At 44.5% G+C, this 18,727-nt stretch overlaps 1 protein-coding gene across 1 annotated transcript in view; it reads right to left on the bottom strand.

Annotated features, from left to right (window-relative positions):
• Nucleotides 1-1,265: 1,265 nt before the first annotated feature.
• The window catches only part of acap2a (ArfGAP with coiled-coil, ankyrin repeat and PH domains 2a), a 92,317-nt gene continuing 74,855 nt past the window's right edge, over nt 1,266-18,727 (bottom strand). The window contains exons 21-24 of the mRNA XM_056264789.1: nt 3,747-3,964; nt 3,489-3,598; nt 1,698-1,808; nt 1,266-1,575 (exon numbers count right to left, since the gene is read on the bottom strand). Of these exons, the coding sequence (XP_056120764.1) occupies nt 1,425-1,575; nt 1,698-1,808; nt 3,489-3,598; nt 3,747-3,964 (590 nt within the window). The 3' untranslated portion in view covers nt 1,266-1,424. The remainder of the gene's footprint in view (nt 1,576-1,697; nt 1,809-3,488; nt 3,599-3,746; nt 3,965-18,727) is intronic.

Raw genomic sequence — 18,727 nt, 5'->3', positions numbered from 1 at the left:
GCATCAGAATGGGGAAGAAATTTGATTTAAGTGACTTTGAACATGGCATGGTAGTTGGTGCCAGGCGGGCTGGTCTGAGTATTTCAGAAACTACTGATCTACTGGGATTTTCACACACAACCATCAGTAGGGTTTACAGAGAATGGGCAGAAAAAGAGAAAATATCCAGTGAGAGGCAGTTCTGTGGGTGAAAATGCCTTGATGATGCCAGAGGTCAGAGGTGAATGGCCAGACTGGTTTGAGCTGATAGAAAGGTAACAGTAACTCAAATAACCACTTGTTACAACTGAGGTCTGCAGAAGAGCATCTCTGAACGCACAACTTGTCAAAGCTTGAAGCTGATGGGCAACAGCAGCAGAAGAAACACACCGGTGTCACTCCTGTCAGCTGAGAACATGAGGCTACAATTCACACAGGCTCACCAAAACTAGACAATAGAAGATTGGAAAAACATTTACATGAGTCTCGATTTCTGCTGTGACATTCAGATGTTAGGGTACAAATTTGGCCTAAAAAACATGAAACCATGGACCACAAAGCTCAAATTATCTCAAACTGGTTTCTTGAGCATGATAATGAGTTCACTAAACTCAAATGGCCTCCACAGTCTCCAGATCTCAATCTGATAGAGCAGCTTTGGGATGTGGTGGAAAGGGAGATTCGCATCATGGATGTGCAGCTGACAAATCTACAGCAACTGCGTGATGCTATCATGACTACTAGAAAGATGTACCTAAAAAAGTGTCCAGTGAGTGTATATGAACTGTGGGTTCTTCAAATTAATTATTTACATGAAACAGAATATTGATTAATATTTTTAAATCTTTATAAATCAAATTCAGATTATTCCGATTCTGAATATGACCACATTTCAGTGGTTCCATTCTGAATGGAACTCAAAGCCATGGTTTGACGCACGGGCATGTTCCGTTGTCAAAAGCACGTGTTTACACACGCCAGTCTGTGATTGGCTGAACGTGATGACATAGTGACGCGGCGTAATACATTACTGAAACTATAAATAGATATGTCGCATAGACATGCCAGCTTTGTCTTCAGAAGCCGCATGTGTTTGCAAAACAAACTGTCTGAGTGTGACGTGTGTCACAGGAGCAGGGCCGGTGCCACAAGGGGGCAAAAGGGTTGTGCCCCCTCAGATCTGATTTGCATCAACCATCAATATTTGCATTTTTGTAATAAGAGAGTGCTGCCTGGTGGCTAATGGCTGGCAAGTGATGTCACACATGTGGTTTCAGAAACATATAATAAATAAATATGGCTTGGATGCTACAAAGACTAAAAGATGAAAACTAAAAGATGCTTGTCCAGTCTACAATAGTAACATTCCTATCCACATCAGCTGTGGCAACCAGTGTTATGTGGTCTGCAGAAGATCTGTTTTGATGCTGATGGAGAGCGAAAGTTTATGACTCCTGTAATTGTAAAGTTATAAATTCTTGAATGCATTTTTTATACTGTTGCTCGGTGTGACTCTGAGGGTGAGGGTATTGACCTGACTGGCCAAGAGCTCCCTCAGACTCTCTCATCTCCTCGTTCATCTTGGCCAAACGTAACCTTAGAGTCGAAGGATAGAAAAACAATATTTTAAGTTAGGATCCATCACACATTGGCATGATTTTATTTCATTTTTATTCTTTGATAAAGAAGCAGGAAGCAGTTTATGGTGTGAGACGTACAGAGTGACAATGTCTGCATTGGCGGCCTCCACTGCAATGGACAGCGGACTTCTGTTATCAGCGTCCACAGTGTTTTGCTTGGCCCCTCGTTTTAGGAACAGACACACTTGACTGACACCACATCAACACAGGAAAAGACTGTAAGTTATTTTAATAAGATAAAATAAAAAATAAAAACATAGCAAATTAGGGCAGTCAATAGATTCAATTAATTGATCATATAGTTTTTATTTGTAGTTTTGTTTTTTATCTATTTATTTATATGAGATGTAAAAAGTACCAGCACTTCAAGATCCAAATTAAAAATGTAATAAAAATGTAATGTGACTGGGACTCATTTCAGTATCCATGTGCTGTCGCTGCAGTCTCAAATGCAATCCAGCCATAACTCTAGTGTCCGGTATCACAGACAAGGCTTAAGCCTAGTCCCAGACTAAAATGCATGTTTGAGCTGTTTTAACTGAAAGCAACTTGCACTGACATATGGCAGTGCCTTGGTTTTGTCTCAAGAAGCACACCAGTAATGTTTTTTTTATAAGGCATGTTAATAAAAGCTACTTAAATGTCCTAATTTAATAATAGACCTATTATTCGTGAAAATAGTAAGCAGTAAACTGCAAAATTCAATTGTCTCATTACTCTCTGCATTTTAAAAATCTTTAGGATGCGAAAGAGATAATATTAATTTGCGATATACTGTATGCAAAATAATGTATGGAAACGGCATTAAGGGCAGATTTTTTAGTGATAACAACAAAACTTATGCGACAAAGCGGTTTTTTTAACGTTATTATGCACGCCATTTTATAATGGGGACGTTATAAACGGTAACATCTTTGTTGATCCTGGAACAACACTGCAATCAACCAATCAGATTTGAGGGACAAGTTTACAGTTTGTCAAGTTTAGGCTTACAACCAGGGTTAGGTGCTTCTACATCAGTGTTATTCATCTGTCATTTCCCTCTAATTTTAGGGATTACTTATGGGTAGGGATATGGTTATGATTACATTTTCAGACAGGACTGTTGTTCCAGGATCAGCAAAATATGTTGACCCAGGAACTCTGCAAAATAAGGACGTGCATTATAACAGTTGCAAATAGTTGTGCTGCTTAATGTAGTTTAGAAAATAGGATGGTCTCATTTTTCTGGGTTCTCTGATAAACAGAACATGTAAAGAACAGCATTTATTTGAAATCTTTTGTAACATTATCAATATCTTTACTGTAATTTATGATCAATCAAATGCATATTTGCAGAATAAAAGAATACATTTATTTTAAAAAAATCATAGTGATTCCAAACGTTTGAACAGTAAAGTATATATTTGTCATTTAAGGGCAGTCATGGGTAGTTTAAGGGCAGTCATGGCCTAATGGTAACAGAGTTGGACTGGTGACCCAAAGGTTGCTGGTTCGATTCCAGTACCGGCAGGAATATGACTGAGGTGTCCTTGAGCAAGGCACCTAACCCCCAATCGCTCCCCGGGCGCCACTCAAGGCTGCCCGCTGCTCCGGGTGTGTGTATCCACGTTTGCAGTGTGTGTGTTCACTACTCACTACTCTGCTCCTAATGTGTGTGCACTTACTTGGATGGGTTAAATGCAGAGGTCAAATTCCAAGTATGGGTTACCATACTTGGCCAACACGTGTCACTTTCACTTAACTTTTTAAATAAAAGAGTGTGTAAATATTTAGTTGAGTGCCTTTAAAACATTTACTGCATTATATATTTTGCATCATAATTATGTTTTTTTTTAAGCTTTTGAAAAGTTATAGATGTATAACTACCCAGTATGACCCAGTATGGTGGCATGATGCAGTGGTCCTCTGCCACGAACGTCCTGCTGGTCCACACTGGCAGCATTTTGAAGTAGGAACTCACAGGTGATCAGAGAACCCTGGACACACAAATATATAAAGACATATTCAGTAGAAGTTTAAGTTCATTATAGTGTTTAACAGTACTCTAACCGAACTACTGCATGCATGCCTATAGATCCCTTTAGATCATCTTTATGTATTGTCATTTGTCCCACAAGTACTGACCCCTTGTACGGCTTGTATTAGTGGAGTCCGATTGCTGTCTTCCCCATTGACCCAGTTGACATCAGCTCCATGAGCCAGTGCCTGCACCATGTCTGTAAGGCTGCAGGCACAGGACGCCCAGTACAGTAGACTACCAGCAGAGGAATCAGTCAGCTCAGAGAACACAGTAGGGCGGTCTGCCTGATTCATGGACATGGGTGACTCAGACTCTTGGAGCTCTGAAACACAGTAACACAAAATATCAATGGTATTTTAAAAAGCATTGACTCTTGGTCCCGGAAATGTTGCCATGATAGAAAAAAGCACTTTTTGTAGACACATTAGTTGATAGATTTACCTCTACATACATATAATTTTATAAATACAGGATATAGGATTTTTTATAAACAGAAAAAAGGTAGCACTTTATTTTATAGTCAAGTCACATTTATTTATATAGCGCTTTATACAACACATTGTTATTTGGCAGATTATTAGCTTGTAAAATACAATTTAATGGTGCAAAATTCATCAATTATGAAACAAATTAAATTTAAGCTGTGAAACAGTTCTAAAGAAGGCAATAGTGTCATCATCCAGCTCAAGTCAGCTCAATAACAGTGTCAGTATTGCATAGTTCATCAATTGTGAAACAAATTTGAGTTATAAAGCTGGCTGCTCTACAAAAGACAACTAAAGTCATTATTCAGCTCAATTTAGTTCAATGGTGATTAAATTCAGTACAATAACTGTCAATGTTCATCAATTTGTCAGGGTTATGGACTTATTTTTGGCCACTAGAGGCCCTCATTGCTTTTCTTGTTGGTTTTCCATCTCTGTTATTATGTTCGAGTAAGGCCCTGTCCCAAATGGAACCCTAAGCACTCGAGTCCGCACTTTCGCGACGTAACGCCGCTTTGAATGTCGGGAAGAAGTCTGCTGTGGAGTCCGCATCAGCGCGGGCTCGGCAAAAGTGCGCATCAAGGGCGCAAATCGACCGCAGAGGGGGCGCTCGCGAGCACCCTTCTGAGATCAATAGGTTACTTGCGTAACCCCGGTTCTCTGATAGCATTAAGTGAGGTGTCTCACTATGGGATACGCCCCTTCCTCAGAAGCCCTATTACATTACGCCAGCCCCAATTGGCTGGCAGACATGGAGCTGTGTCTGGGAGTGGCTACCCCACCCCTCCGTATAAGAGGAGCAGCACAACGTCATTACGACATTCAAAACAAGCACACCTCTTCCTCGCTTCACACAGCAAGGAGGGTGATCTGGTGAGACACCTCACTTAATGCTATCAAGAGAACCGGGGTTACGCAAGTAACCTATTGTTCTCTTTCAAGCATACGTTTCGGTGTCTCACTATGGGATATCCTAACTCCCGTATTGCCAGATAACCTGCCTCGAAGTCCTCTGCCAACCACAGCACCACCTCCAGGCTGGACGAGTCTTGAGTCATGACTCAACTCCAACGCTCAATACCGCATGTGCTAAAGTCTGAGCTGTAACATCCAGTTTATAAAACCTAGCGTATGTATGCGGCGAGGACCAACTCGCCGCTTCGCAAATATCCTGTATCGTGACTCCTTTAAAAAGAGCCCACGAAGTTGACATTCCCCTTTTTGAGTGTGCGCATAAACCAGCTGGGGGCTCATGACCCTTACTGGAATATGCCAGTGAAATCGCCTCCACTATCCAGTGCGACAAACGCTGCTTAGTAATTGGCTTCCCCTTACGTGGTTTCACCCAAGATACGAACAGCTGATCACACTCCCGGAACCCTTTGGTTCTTTCAATGTAAATGCGTAAAGCACGCACTGGGCACAACTCATTTAGCTTTTGCTGTTTTGAAGAAGCAAAAGGTGGTGGATAGAAAGCTCTTAACTCCAAAGGAGAGATAGAATTAACTATTTTGGGCATAAATGCAGGATTAGGTCTCAAAACCACCCCTGCATCCCCGGGGATGAACTGTGTACATGCTGAATGCACCGAAAGTGCGTGAATCTCACTTACGCGCTTCGCCGAAGCCAAGGCTAACAGCAGCGCCGTCTTAAACGACAATATTTTCAAATCGATCTCGTCCAGTGGCTCAAATGGGGACATTGAAAGAGCATCAAGTACCAGTGCTAAATCCCATGAAGGGGAAAGCGGTTTTGAAACTGGTAAAGCGTGACGCGCGCCCTTCATGAACCTGCATACTAAAGGATGCTGCCCAACGGTTTTATTATCAAACCCTATGTGACAAGCAGAAATAGCGGCCAAATACACTTTTATGGTTGAAAATGCTTTCCCTTGGTCTATCAAATCCTGTAAGAATGATAGAACAACTGCCACTGAACACTGAAAGGGAATCTCGTGCTTAGCCGCGCACCAGCGCTCAAACACGCCCCATTTGCATTCATAGAGTGACCTAGTCGACGAAGCTCTAGCATTCTGTATGGTTCTGATAACATTGTCAGATAGACCGGTCATGTTCAAATTGAACCACTCACTGGCCAGGCCCATAGTGCCAATCGTTCTGGGTGGGGATGAAAGATCTCCCCCCCTGCTTGTGACAGTAGATCTCTGCGTAACGGGAGAGACCAGGGGTCTTCGTACAGCATATGTATGATCTCCGCCAGCCAGTATTTCCCCGGCCACCTCGGAGCTATTAATATGAGCTTTAGTCCCTCCTCCCTCACTCTGTAGAGTGTTGGGGATATTAATGCTATCGGTGGGAACGCATAGAGGAGAGTGCGAGGCCAATCGTGTGCCAGTGCATCTATCCCCAGAGGCGCGCTCTGATCTTTCAGGGAGAAAAACAGAGGACACTGAGCATTGTCGTGCGACGCGAACAGATCCACTGTCGCTCTGCCGTATATTTCCCAGATTTGTTCGACCACTTCCTTGTTCAATTTCCCCGTAAAGTGGATTGCCTCTGGACAGCAGATCCGCACCCCGGTTCATGACACCCTGTACGTGCGTCGCTCTCAGGGATGAAAGATTGGCATTGCTCCACAAAATCAGTTTGCGTGCCAGCATGTGTAAGGGAAGTGATCTGAGGCCTCCCTGTCGATTTATATACGCCACAACTGTAGTGTTGTCCGTTCTCACGAGAACATGATGCCCTTTCAGAAAAGGGAGAAAATGCTTCACTGTCAGAAACACGGCCAGCATTTCCAGATAGTTTATGTGAAGATTGACCCCATCTTCCATTCACTATCCTGCCCTCGTAGATGCCCCCCCATCCGTACAGCCACGAGTCCGTCGTTATGACTTTTCTGGCCTGAACCACGCCCATGGGTACCCCTTGAACCAGAAAGGTTGGGTGTCTCCACTGACGCAGTGCAAAGACTGCCTCTGACGTCACTCTCACTCTCCTTCGGCAGTGCCTTAATGGGTCCAGTCTCAGAGATGCTACCCAGCGCTGAAATTCTCTCATGAATAGTCTGCCTAAGGGAATAACTATTAGGGCTGAGGCCATCAGTCCCAATAATCTGAGGAATGTGCGGAAAGAGACATTTTTCCCCCTCTGAAATTCGTTCAGGCATCGGGTGAATTTTACCACCCTGTCCCGTGACAGTCGCGCTCTGAAGGTCACCGAGTCCAGTGACAGCCCCAGATACGTTATGGACTGTGCGGGAATCAGAACACTCTTTTCGGTGTTTAGTTTTAAGCCCAGTTTCTGTATGTGTTCCAGAAGCATGGTTGTGTGATATCTCACTTCCTGTTCTGACTGAGCTGTCACCAGCCAGTCGTCTATGTAAATAGCGAGACGGATGCCTTTTTCCCTGAGCGGGGTCAGGGCCGCTTCTGTACATTTTATAAATACTCTTGGACTCAGAGACATGCCAAATGGGAGAACCAGGTATTCGTATGTCACTCCGAGGAAAGCAAACCTCAGGAATTTCCTGTGGGGTGGGTATATCTTTATGTGAAAATATGCGTCTTTCAGGTCGATCGATGTAAACCAATCGCCTGGGCGCACCAGTTTCAGGAGTGTAGAATGAGTGAGCATTCTGAACTTGTACTTTCTTAAGTATTTGTTCAGTGCACGTAGATCTAATATGGGACGAAGGGCACGAGTCCCTTTCTTTGGGACTAGAAAGTACCTCGAGTAAAACCCACTGTGGCTTTTCTCGGGTGGTACCACTCTTATCGCCCTTTTGTTGGGTACAGTGAAAACTTTATTGAATTTTGTACATGAAAAGTGCTTGTGACTAGTGGGTTGGTGTGCACCACTGCACCGTTTCTTTTCTTTTTCACCACTCTGCTTCCCCTGGCCCAACCGGGCGCTGTTTTCCCCACAGAACATCTGTGAACAGTGGAACTCGTGATTTGACGAACGCTGAACATGTGAGGGTCGGGAGTTAGCGAACTGGGGGGCTGTTGACTCCCTTCCCTGGTGAAGACCCTGTCAAACCGTCTTCTTCTTCCTCCTCACTCCCTGAAGATGGGGATGAGGATGAGGATGAGGTTGAGGGGCTGACTGGACCGTCTGAGCTGCTGCAGGCGGATAGTTCTTCCTAGGCCAGGCAGTTCTCTGTTCCTGTGCTCCGCTCTGACCCGCTGCATTCACGTTAGGTCTCTGCCGTTTCGGAATGCGAAAGTTGGGGGGTGGGCGGGCCGTGGCCTGTGCGAAGTCTGTCGGGGTGGCGGAGGTGGTGCAGTCTGCGTCTTTCTCGGCATACAGAGCTGCAGGGCCTCATCATCCCTCTTTTTCTCTTCGCATCTCTTTTGCATCAGTGTCAAAGCTGAGCCGAAAATGCCATCTGCAACTACCGGTGCGTCTAGGATGGCTTCTTTTTCCCTGTCAGAGAGATTAGCGAGATTAAGCCATCGAGCTCTCTCCTGGATAACCATTGTGGCCATGGCTTTCCCGGCGGCTTGAACCGCGCATCTCTGAAGACGCAGAGAGAGATCCGTTACAACACAGATCTCTTCCCAGTGTGTCTGACCTGGCATGGTAGTCACTTCGTCCTGCAGCTCCGCTTGGTATGCAGTCAGCAGAGAGATCGCGTTCATAGCCCTTACAGAGAGCGCGACTGCTTTGTAAGCGCGTTCCGTCATGCTTGACTGGAAACGGTCAGCTTTAGATGGCAGCGTCGGATTTGCAGCCGCCGTGCGCTTCGGTTGCAAGTGCGCGGCAACTAATGTCTCCATGGGGGGCATTCGGAGAAGGCCCTCCTTTTCCATCCCCTCTACATCTAGAACGGAGCCACCCTGCACGGGCATCTTGCTTGTGAACGGCTTGTCCTTCCACGTAACCGCTACCTCCTCCAGGAGCTCCGGGAAAACAGGAAGGAGCTGTCGTGCTGCCCGTTTTGCACTCGGCAGTCTCTTACCCTCATAGCGAGACTTTGCAGTCTCTGCTATCACGGTCGGCCACGGAATATTAAGTTTTCCCGCAGCGCGTTTGCACACGTCCTGCAGGTCAACACTGAGAAGCGGGGAGGATGGTGTCCTGTCCGCCTCTTCCGTGGATCCCGCCGCCACGAGGAGTTGTGCCGGGTGCGCAGGCCGAGGGAGGAATGGAGAATCTTCGAAGTCTTCCTCTTCGTCAGAGAGAAGAATGTCCGATTGCCCCTCTTCCTCGTATTCGACCGCATCCTCTTCCTCATCCGTGCTGAGCAGACTGGAAAGAGGCATGCACGCATCGAGCTGTTCACTCCAGGATAGAGCTGCCGTGGTGGGCAGTTCTACAGGAATGGATACCTGCTGAGTAGCAGCTGGTGCAGGGCTAGGAGTCATGAGGGGATCCTGGCCCGACAGGCTAGCTTGGCGTGCTAGCCTGCGACGAAGGCTCTTCGTGGTGAAGCGTGCGCAGTGTTCACACGTGCCGGGATTCTCGATCGCCAGTTGAGCATGTTTCAGCCCGAGACATGCAGAGCAGACCTGGTGTGTGTCCTTGCATGAGATCTTGTTCCCACATGAACAGAGTCGCACAGAATCTCCCTCACTAGCCTGGATAGTCTGCATTGCTGCAGCCATCATAGTATCGAACAGTCCTTGCAATGGGCTGGAATGCAAATCGAAGGAGTCAGGCGAAAAACGGCGTGGTGGCCAGTAATTCGTCCAAGAGTTCGTAGAAAGTTTCAAAGGCTTCTAGGCTTCTGGTGTGAAGCGAGAAGAGGTTTTTGAATGTCGTAATGACGTTGTGCTGCTCCTCTTATACGGAGGGGTGGGGTAGCCACTCCCAGAAACAGCGTCATGTCTGCCAGCCAATTGGGGCTGGCGTAACGTAATAGGGCTTCTGAGGAATACGCGGAAGGGGCGTATCCCATAGTGAGACACCGAAACGTATGCTTGAAAGAAAACTAAAAATGACAAATGGGACACACTGCGGTCTCACGGACTTAACGGACACGCGCACGCGGCAGCCATTGTAAGTCCACAAGACCGAAAGTGCACATGAAGTGTGCCATTTGGGATTGGGCCTATGAAGGTACGATCAGAGAAAGTCTAAGGCCCTGTCCCAAATGGAACCCTAAGCACTCGTGGTCTTCCTCTGAGTCCGCACTTTCGTAACGTAATGCCGCTTTGACTGTCGGGAAGAAGTCTGCTGTGGAGTCTGCATCAGCACGGGCTCGGCAAAAGTGCGCATCAAGGGCGCAAATCGACCACACGGGGCGCTCGCGAGCACCCTTCTGAGATCTAAAAATGACAAATGGGACACACTACGGTCTCGCGGACTTAACGGACACGCGCACGCGGCAGCCATTGTAAGTCCACAAGACCGAAAGTGCACATGAAGTGTGCCATTTGGGATTGGGCCCAATATGGGGAGAACTCCCACTCACATTAAACTTCCGGGTTCTGAACTGTTGCAGTTCCACTCTGGGTCCATATGAGGGCGCTCACAGGCGGAGTGCAGAATGAATGGAGGTCTATGGAGCAATACCCCTAAAAATCCACTTTTCTCAGGATATAATTTTTTGTCTAGTAATTCGAATGTTGTATTCGAAAGAAGATGCAAAGAAATTACACATTGCTGGGTGTTAGATTTTTTAGAGTCACTTATTTGCTTTAAAAAGTCTTTTAAAATGTCAGTGACGTCATACACATCGTACGACCAGAGACCTGCTTTACGGCAATCCTTCAGTCACTTTGGTGCTTACGCGCATAGACAGACTAGAGAAGCCGCGAAATTTAAAAATACTACTGTTATTGTGTCACGAAATGTAGTTTTAATAGTTTTTCAGTCGACAATGTAGTTGTTGAAAGCTCAAATATGTGGTTTATTTATAAAGATAGCGCTTATTTAAAAATTTGATCTGACGTTTTCGGAGTTGTGATATCCAAGCCTTTACCGGGGTCTCAGCGCTCTGCACCCCGCCTGGAACAGCCTTTAAGCCCCGTTCACACTACACGCGACCAAGGTTTACTCGGTTAGTGCTTCTGACGTTTGTGGTTAAACATGACATATAATTCGTCTTGTGTATATCTAACGGGCGATCTTTGGTCTCATTAATCTTGTTCCCTGGCAAATCGTTTTGGCTGACGGCAAAGTGAAGTTTCATAACTTTATATTGTGGCTATTTTAACGTTGTATCCTGCTGTGTCTGAATCGTTTACTTTATTTATTGTCTTGTATAACTCTTCTTATACCTTTTAGGCTACTTATACTGTTATAATGTCTCTTACTGATCAATAAAACTGAAAAATAGACAGGGTTGTGTCATTTTTTTTTATATAGCCTATATTTTATATAGCCTTTTCATTACTATTTTATTTGCTGTACTGTTTGTTTGTTTATTTTATTGAATAAACTATTTACTATTACTTCTCACTTTATCTTATATTTACTATTTGCACTGCACTGTAGTTGTACCATATCGTATTACCATAGATAAAGGATCCATCAGTTATCTTTGTTATTGCTAAAATCGGGTCAATCACAGAAAATGCTTTTTCCACAATAAGAAAACTATCGCAGCAACGCTCCAAAGCGGCCAATAGGGCGTCTATGTATTTATTATGTCTATGCTTTTGCGTTCTGCACTTTCTTTTCTCTCGAGGCATCTACTTCACAACTGACACGGGTAAATACATGTGTGGTCCCGCTTCGGATGCCACGATGGCATCAAGCGGTATCTCTGGTCGTAATCAGTCCTTCACTGACCAATCAGCGTCCATTAGCAGAATGCTAGCGTGTTATGGGCAACAACAACTCAACCTGTAAGAAATCGAAAGGACATAAGTACTCGTTCATTCAACTTTCGACCTATAACCCATGTTGGACTTGCAAAACCTACATTCAAATCTAAGATTTCTCAATGACAATCGGGTGAAAAAGACAAATTTAGCCGTTTAGCCCCATAGACTCCCATTCATTTTGCACTCGGACTATTGCCCCCAGTGGAACTCTGGTGGAACTACAACCAAAAAGTCGGTACAATAGGACTTAATAGGGAGTGGCCAGGCTTTCCGTAGACGGGCTTTGGTACGATGTAGAAGAGTAGAAGGCGGTACGGCAACACCAGAGAATGTCTAATGTGGGGAGAACTCCCACTCACATTAAACTTCCGGGGTCTGAACTGGTTGCAGTTCCACTCTAGGTCCATATGAGGGCGCTCACAGGCGGAGTGCAGAATGAATGGAGGTCTATGGAGCAATACCCCTAAAAATCCATTTTCCTTCCGGATATCATTTTTTGTCTAGTAATTTGAATGTTGTATTCGAAAGAAGATGCAACAAAATTACACATTACTGGGTGTTAGATTTTTTAGAGTCACTTATTTGCTTTAAAAAGTCTTTTTAAAATGTCAATGACGTCATACACATCGTACGACCAGAAACCTGCTTTACGGCAATCCTTCATTCACTGGTGCTTTCGCGCAGACAGACGAGATAAGCCGCGAAATTTAAAAATACTACTGTTATTGTGTCACGAAATGTAGTTTTAATAGTTTTTCAGTCGACAATGTAGTTGTTTAAAGCTCAAATCTGTGGTTTATTTATAAAGATAGCGCCTATTTAAAAGTTTGCTCTGACGTTTTCGGAGTTGTGAGGACCAGTCTTTCACCGGGTCTCAGCGCTCTGCACCCCGCCTGGAACAGCCTTTCCTCGGCTAGTGCTTCTCACGTTTGCCGCTGGCTCTGATGTCTCTAGTAGTGGTTAAACATGAGATATAATTCGTCTTGTCCATATCTAACGGGCGATCTTTGGTATCATTAATCGTATCATTTGTTCCCTGGCAAATCGTTTTGGCTGAGGGCAAAGTAAAGTTTCATAACTTTATATTTTGGCTATTTTAATGTTGTATCCTGCTGTGTCTGAATGGTTTACTTTATTTCTTGTCTTGTATAACTTATTATACCTTTTAGGCTACTTATACTGTTATAATGTCTTTTACTGATCAATAAAACTGAAATTTAACAAAAATAGACAGGGTTGTGTCATTTTATTTTATTTAGCCTATATTTTATATAGCCTTTTCATTACTATTTTATTTGCTGTATACTGTTTGTTTATTTTATTGACTAAACTATTTACTATTACTCACTGTATCTTATATTTACTATTTGCACTGCATTGTAGTTGTACCATATCGTATTACCATAGATAAAGGATCCATCAGTTATCTTTGTTATTGCTAAAATCGGGTCAATCACAGAAAATGCTTTTTCCACAATAAGAACACAATCGCAGCAACGTTCCAAAGCGGCCTGTATTTATTATGCTTTTGCGCTTTGCACTTTCTTTTCTCTCGAGGTATCAACTACACATCTGACACGGGTAAATATCTTTTTTTACAGTCTATGATACATTTGACAGAGTTCAGTCCGCCTATGGCTTTAACATTGGTCCCGCTTCTGATGCCACAATGCCATCAAGCGGTGTCTCTGGTCGTAATCAGTCCTTCACTGACCAATCAGCGTCCATTAGCAAAATGCTAGTGTGTTATGGGCAACAACAACTCAACCTAAAAATTTAAAATTAATATTGATTTAAAATGTTCTTTCTGTGAATGCTCCTCTGAAACAATCTCTCATTTAGGGGTGGGCGATATGGCAAAAATATCATATCACGATTTTTTTCAGGAAAATCACGATTAACGATTTTATCACGATTCTTTTTCATGTTGGTTTTACTATTTTGCAAGTGAAAAAAGCCTTATAGGTAACAAAAGAAAAAAGAATGGCAGACATTTAGGCCAAAGTGGCGAAGATAAAAATCTTCATTATTTTCTTTGTTATTAAGAATTAGGAACAAAGATACACATTAAGCATACACAACTTAATATACAAATGAAATAAACAGTGCTTTATTTTTTCAGCTACAGTAGGGGTATTTAACAGTAGCATTGAAGAAAGTAATTAGGCTAAATGAACAAATACGAAAATAAAACACAACATGGACTTCACTGTATAAATTATACATTGATTATTATTAAAGCTACTACTAAAGTTCTCAGTCAAGAGCAGTGAGTGATTTCCTCTTTGTGTTTTGTTGTTTTATTAACATTAAAGGGATAGTTCTCCCAAACATTTTAATTGTCATCATTTACTCTCTCAAGTTGTTTTAAACCCGAATAAGTTTCTTTCTTCTGTTGAAAATAAAAGTTATTTGGAAGAATGTGGCTAACCAAACAGTTGCTGTACTCCAGTGACTTCCATAGTATATGTTTTCCTACTATGGAAGTCAATGGGGACCAGCAACTGTTTGGTTAGCCACATTCTTCCAAATAACTTTTATTTTCAACAGAAGAAAGAAATTAATACAGGTTTGGAACAACATTAGAGTGACTAAATAATGACAGAATTTTTATTTTTGGGTGAACTATCTCTTTAAGGACAAGAGGCAGCTTGTTTACTAACTGGCTACTGTCGCTTTAAGAGCTGCACGCGACGCGTCTAATATACACGCATTTGACAAGCAGATTTTCTCTCTTTTTTTTTCTGTTTGCTTTCACTTTAGACATAACCAACTTTGTTTATGTAAACCTTGTGTGTATTTGACAATATTAGCGCAATAAGACTCGAAAGATAACTTATAACGTAGTCCAGTAAACAGACGCTGTTAGACAGGCTTTTAGTGCCCGTGTGCTTCGGGTGTATGCGCTCAGAAAGCACACGTCAGAACAGCGCATCAGCACGTGAATTACATGTTTAACCAGCAAGGCTTTAAAGCACATGCAAATAATGAACTTCTGTGAACTGCAGTGTCCCGTTCCTCTGCGTTCCCTTATCGAGTCGGTCTCTCGACATTACGTATGGGGAAATCCATTTTCCTCGAATCATGAAGTCTGATAGAATAACTCTGTTGCTTGCAAATAGCCAATGGCGGTCCCGCCATCACCTGATTGGCTGACACTGCTGTAGGTGACGGCGGGCGCCAAAAACCTCAGAATCTTTTTTCTTCACTCGAGTCTGTTTTCACCGTTGATGTACGCATTCAGAGCGGAGTATATTAAGGAGTTTTAATTCCCCTCTCGCGTTCCGGTGGATTATATTATGTCTCTTTGTCGCCCGTGTGGTGGACCCATTGAATCCCTGGACGCACACAACTTGTGTGCTGTGCCTGGGTCGGGACCACGCAGAGGCGGCACTCGAGGGATCGGGATGTCCCGCCTGTGAGGAGCTTCCCATCAGATCCTTCGTGCAAGGCTGGCCGTTACACGTAGCGACGACCTTGTGTCTCCTGCCTCTCCCCAGTCTGCCGCCTTCGAGCCGCGGACCGGGAGACGGCAGAGATCTCCATTCGCGGGTTCTGTTGAGGCGCTGACGTCGGCCCAAGGTCCACGCCATCCTCACGTGGCAGAGCCCGTGAGTTACTCTTGAGGCCATTTACCGCCCTCTTGAGGAAGCACGGGAATTATCTCGTTCGGTTACGACGATGACGACGCCAATGGTCCGAGTCTCCGTCTGAAGGCGCCCTCGCCTCTTTGGATGCGGAGCTTATGGCCATTCTCACTGAGGCGGTGGCAGATATGGTGCTGGAGTGGACAGCGCCCAAGGAGCTGCCGTCGGAAAGGTGGCCTCGGCGCGGGCCGTAAAGCTGAAGCGAGAGGCAGTTCAGGAAGTCGCTAAAAAAAACCAAAAAAAAAACCAGCGTTCCTGATGTGCGTGTCAGTGAGGAAAGAGCGCGGGACGTGTTCGTCGGACCGGTGCGAAGAGGGCGTGTTGACGCTGCGTTACGTACTCACTACACACTGTTGTGTGTAATGATTTATGCCATATATTGCCCTGTGTCCTTCAGTGCAATGGCTATTCTGGTTACTACGCAGTACGTATTCACAGTTGTTGTGCGATGCAACTGACGCTGTGTTACGTACTCACTACACACTGTTGTGTGTAATGATTTATGCCATATATTGCCCTGTGTCCTTCAGTGCAATGGCTATTCTGGTTACTACGCAGTACGTATTCACAGTTGTTGCGCGATGCAACTGACACTGTGTTTATGTACACACTGCACACTATATGAATTTGCCGTTGTATATTGCCCTGTATCCTTCAGTGGAATGGCTATTCTGATTACTACGCAGTACGTATTCACAGTTGTCGTGCGATGCAACTGACGCTGTACACATTGCACACTGATATGTGTTATGATTTATGCCTTATATATTGCCCTGTGTCATTCAGTGCAAATGGCTATTCTGATTACTACGTATTCACAGTTCGTGCGCGATGTATCTGACGCTGTGTTACGTACACACCGCACTCTGTTATGTGTAATGTTTTATGCCATTATATATTGCCCTGTGTCATTCAGTGCAAATGGCTATCCTGATTACTACGCAGTGCGTATTCATAGTTGTCGTGCGATGCAACTAACGCTGTGTTTGTGCACACTACACACTGATATGTGTTATGATTTATGCCTTATATATTGCCCTGTGTCATTCAGTGCAAATGGCTATTCTGATTACTACGTATTCATAGTTGTCGTGCGATGCAACTGACGCTGTGTTTGTGCACACCGCACTCTGTTATGTGTAATGATTTATGCCATTATATATTGCCCTGTGTCATTCAGTGCAAATGGCTATCCTGATTACTACGCAGTGCGTATTCATAGTTGTCGTGCGATGCAACTAACGCTGTGTTTGTGCACACTACACACTGATATGTGTTATGATCTATGCCGTCATATTTTGCCCTATCCTTCAGTGCAAATGGCTATTCTGATCACTACGTATTCACAATTGTTGTACGATGCAACTGACGCTGTGTACACACAACGCACTGATATGTGTAACTATTACGCCGCTATATATTGCCCTGTACCCTTCAGTGCAACTGGCTACTCTTTTACTGTGTAGTCACAGTTGTTGCGCGATGCCACAGACGCTGTGTTATGTACATTGATATGTGTCTATGATTTATGCCGTTATATGTTGCCCTGTATCCTCAGTGCAGCCGGCTATTCCGATTAACTACGTATTTACAGTCGATGTCGCTATGCCTCTGACGCTGTGTTTTTTGTACACAAAAATGTAACTATGCTTGTGCATAGTCTCAGTCGTCGCTACGGCGACTTGCATTGCATCTGTGTAGATATTGAAGCGTTATGCTGCCCTTCAATGTAATGGACCATTGTGTACGCATATTCATGCAGTTTCGGTCGCTTCAGCAACTTGAGCTGCATTATACACACAGATGTTTAAAATGTGCACACTGATGTGTTATGCTGTTATGTTGCCCTCTATCATTCAGTGCAACAACCAGCTATCCTATCTAACTGCATATTCAGTTTGTCGCTACAGCGACTACACTGCACTTATGTACGTATAAGGACGCGTGCTGCTATTTTGTTGCTCTGTTTCTTTCAGTGCAAAACTAGCTATCTTAATCTACTGTGCATACTCACAGTTTCTGAATGTATGTACGTACACGGATGTGCAATTTACCATGTGTTATGCTGTAATGCTGCCCCGTTTCCGTGCAGCTAGCCATCCTGATCGAACTGTACATCTCAGTTTCTGTCTCTACGCAGTTCTGTCGCTACGGCGACTTATGCTGCGTTATGTACATGCATGGATGCGCTACAGCGACCGATGCTGTTACGTACATGTGCTATGCTGTTATGTTGCCCCGTTTCCTTTAGTACAACTGGCTATTCTGTGCTAACTCGTCTACTCACAGTTGTAGCTACGGCTATGTGTTTGTTGTTTACTGAGGTGCTATGCTATTATGGGGCTATTATCTACTGCGTATATTCATCAGAGCCCAGGTGGTTGCAATTCCAGCATTTGCCCGGATGAGGTCAGTGTTTCAGAGTCTCAGAAGTACGCTTGTGCCCCATGCGTGCCCTGCGTGCTTATGTGAACAGAACTAGCCAGTTTCGAACTTCAGAGCAGCTCTTCGTCTGCTACGCGGGTGCTAAGAGGCGGCGCGCTGTCGAAACGGAGGCTATCTCACTGGATAGTGGAGGCTGTGCACTGGCTGGCTTATGCTTCACGGGAAGCCGTTTCCCTATAGGGGTGCACGCCCACTCCACTAGGAGTTTGGCGTCATCATGGGCATGGGCGAAAGGCATGTCTATTCAAGACATTTGTTTCGCGGCAGGTTGGTTGTCTCGTAATACCTTCGCGAGATTCTATAACTTGAATATCCCTTTATTCGCACCACATGTCTGTCAGTGCAGGGAGAGAAAGCTGAGCTGTCGTTGGACTAGGCTAGACTGCCCCGATGGCGCGCGCTCTAGCCACGGTTCGACTAGTCGTCAGACAGTGCGAGTTATTATTAGCATAGCTATCATGTTCACTATATTGTGCCCTTTGTTATGTCCGCATTCATAGCCGGCAGTATTTTCCTAAGCACCAATCACTTGCGGCAATCTCCCTCCATTCAGTTCAGCGTGCTTAGCTTGATGGGAGGGGCCTTCGTTGGTGCAGATGCCGAGTTGGCTCTGTGCCAATAGATGTTTCAACCAGGTCCGGTGTCTGTTCCTGAGAGCTGGGCGGGGTTTCTCCCACGCGGCGGGGGTTTTATTGTTCCCCATACGTAATGTCGAGAGACCGACTCGATAAGGGAACGTCTCTGGTTACTCACGTAACCGTGGTTCCCTGAGA

The sequence above is a fragment of the Rhinichthys klamathensis genome, unplaced genomic scaffold (assembly GCF_029890125.1).
Source record: "Rhinichthys klamathensis goyatoka isolate OS25496 unplaced genomic scaffold, OSU_Roscu_1.1 h1tg000011l_1, whole genome shotgun sequence".
Classification (NCBI taxonomy): Eukaryota; Metazoa; Chordata; class Actinopteri; order Cypriniformes; family Leuciscidae; genus Rhinichthys; species Rhinichthys klamathensis.
This window is presented reverse-complemented; position numbering and strand designations above follow the sequence as displayed.